Source organism: Phytophthora parasitica, assembly GCF_000247585.1.
Source record: "Phytophthora parasitica INRA-310 unplaced genomic scaffold supercont2.13, whole genome shotgun sequence".
Lineage (NCBI taxonomy): Eukaryota > Oomycota > Peronosporomycetes > Peronosporales > Peronosporaceae > Phytophthora > Phytophthora nicotianae.
In genome coordinates, this window is record NW_008648999.1 from 1073748 (window position 1) to 1075874 (window position 2127).

The following is a 2127-nucleotide window of genomic DNA, read 5'->3' on the forward strand; positions in this document are numbered from 1 at the left end:
TTTTTTTTTGCCATTTTTGGTAATAACCTTTCTAACATCATGTTCGTTGTTGGAGACAACTGTGCAGTCAACAAGCGCTTGGCCCACCTCATGGGTGTTCCGCTTGTTGGCTGCGCCAGCCACCACCTGAATTTGGCGGTGCGACGGTTTCTGGAGCCGTATGAAGAGGATATGGAACAAGTCCAAACGCTAGTGAGGCGGCTACGCACGATCACTCAAGCTTCCAAGCTGCGGTAAGTGTTTTTAAAGTCTTATTTGATTTTAATGTAAATACTTATATTAACTGTTTTGTGAAACAGACTGAAAACTTCACTTCGTCCGAAACTTCGCAACGAGACGCGATGGGGGTCAACATTCGCGATGCTGGATCGCTACCTGGCTTTCGTGAGTATATAAGTGCGGATGACGAAGAGCTGGCGATGCCGTCACCGGCAGCCAACCGCAGATTAAAAGCGCTCCTGGTCGAGATGGCAGATGTCGAGTCAATTTCGAAGAAATTACATTCGATAGACCTCAACCTGCTCGACGCTCGTGACCTTCTCAACGGACTGCTCGAGATCAAGCCGTCTTTGAGCCACTACCTCGGTACGTTTTGTTTTAATGTCTCCTTTTTGTTTTGTTTCTAATAGTCTTATTAGGTATTATCTTGTAGCACCGAACTCGGATATTGTTCACTCCCCCGATTTCGAGTTGGGGGTAGTCAAGGTTCTCGGGGGCCAAGCGAAGCGGCTTACCCGTGCCGAGCGCTCGGCCCTCCAACCGTTTCTTCGCCGCTCGACAACTGCCACCTGCGAAGAAGAGGAGGCGGCGAAACTTGGCTTTGCCGACAGAATCCTCAAGCGGCGGAAGGTGGAAGCCGAACCCAGTGCGTACATCTTGCTCCATGCGATTCCACCTACATCGAACATCGTTGAGCGCCTGTTTAGTGTTGCCCGTATGGTTCTACGCTACGAGACGAACCGCCTTACCCCTCTGGTACTCGAGATGATCTTGTTTCTTAAGGTCAACAGTTCGTATTGGGACGTGACTACAGTTGATGCCTGTGTCTAGGCTGATAATGTATTTTTCCGCCATGCCATCTCCCATTATTTATTTGCTTTTTGTGCACAACTGCGAACGGTACGTATTTTTCGCTTTCGCGGAAATGAGTAAAAATGATATTGTCGGGTTCCCTGATGGTGGGCAAGGGGAGTGAGCGTTGTGGTAGCATGTCTTTGACATGACTCGGGCCTGGTAATGAATGCAATGACGGCCGGTCTGTTGTTTGTTGGACGCCACACGTGATCCAGTGACACTGAGAGAGTCAGAGGAGGGTTACCGAACAGAAAACAGCAGAGTGAACAGGCCCAAACCACCGCACTCATCGAATTGCCACGATATTAGAGTAACAAAACAAGTGTATATTATATCACACAACTTGATTCATGTAGGAAGTTCTTAGTCTTGGGATATGACCTGCTAATGTCGATCGCTTTGCTGTCGAAACCAGCATGAAGCTATCACTTAATTATGAAACACACATGTGAAGGCATTTAGGCTTCGGCACCTCAATTAGTCACCGTTGACTCAAGAACAAGTGGAAAAGGTAAGCGAGCTTGTGAACAAGCTTCCAAGTGCTTGCCATTGTTGCACACGAATAGCACAGGCAAAACTAAACGATCCCTGCCCGCGTTAGACTGAATACTAGCCTGAATGTTCTAGGTTTATCCTTCCCTGCACACTGTCCTAACACCACTGAACCCCTTCGGACACCTTTCCTAACCACAGCGAGGCGAGCATCGTGGAGCCCCGGCAGTCTGGCGCTTGAGGGAACCGTGACTCAAACAGCAGACATGGTTCACTCCCGCTCGCCAACGCCAACGACGCCACCTCAGCCGTCTCAGCCCTGTTCATCAACATTTGGCTGCTTGCGGGTCAAAAGCGGCACAATCCGTCAAATCGGAGACGTAATCCTTTCTGCCAATCCTCGTTTCAAGGACTTTATCAATTCTGCTTAACTATCCTCTTCTCTTCATCCTATCCTCGCTTCAACGTCGTACCTCCATAAGGACCAAAAGCATGTGCGATTTGCTGTCTACACGCTCCATCTGCCGCCGTAGTCCACCGCGTGATCCACTTACATACTTG

The 2127-nt window shown here is 49.1% G+C and overlaps 2 protein-coding genes across 2 annotated transcripts; both read left to right on the forward strand.

Moving 5' to 3' along the window:
* Window positions 1–39: 39 nt before the first annotated feature.
* PPTG_07963 (hypothetical protein) lies at window positions 40–396 on the forward strand (the record flags this gene model as incomplete). The annotated part of the gene is made up of 2 exons (XM_008902336.1): window positions 40–233; window positions 300–396. The coding sequence occupies 2 exons, from the start codon at window positions 40–42 to the stop codon at window positions 394–396; spliced, it is 291 nt and encodes a 96-aa protein (XP_008900584.1).
* A 23-nt stretch (window positions 397–419) lies between these two features.
* On the forward strand, window positions 420–1050 carry PPTG_07964 (hypothetical protein; the record flags this gene model as incomplete). Its single annotated transcript, XM_008902337.1, has 2 exons — window positions 420–585; window positions 653–1050. 2 exons carry the CDS (start codon window positions 420–422, stop codon window positions 1048–1050), a joined length of 564 nt encoding a protein of 187 aa, XP_008900585.1.
* Window positions 1051–2127: the final 1077 nt, after the last annotated feature.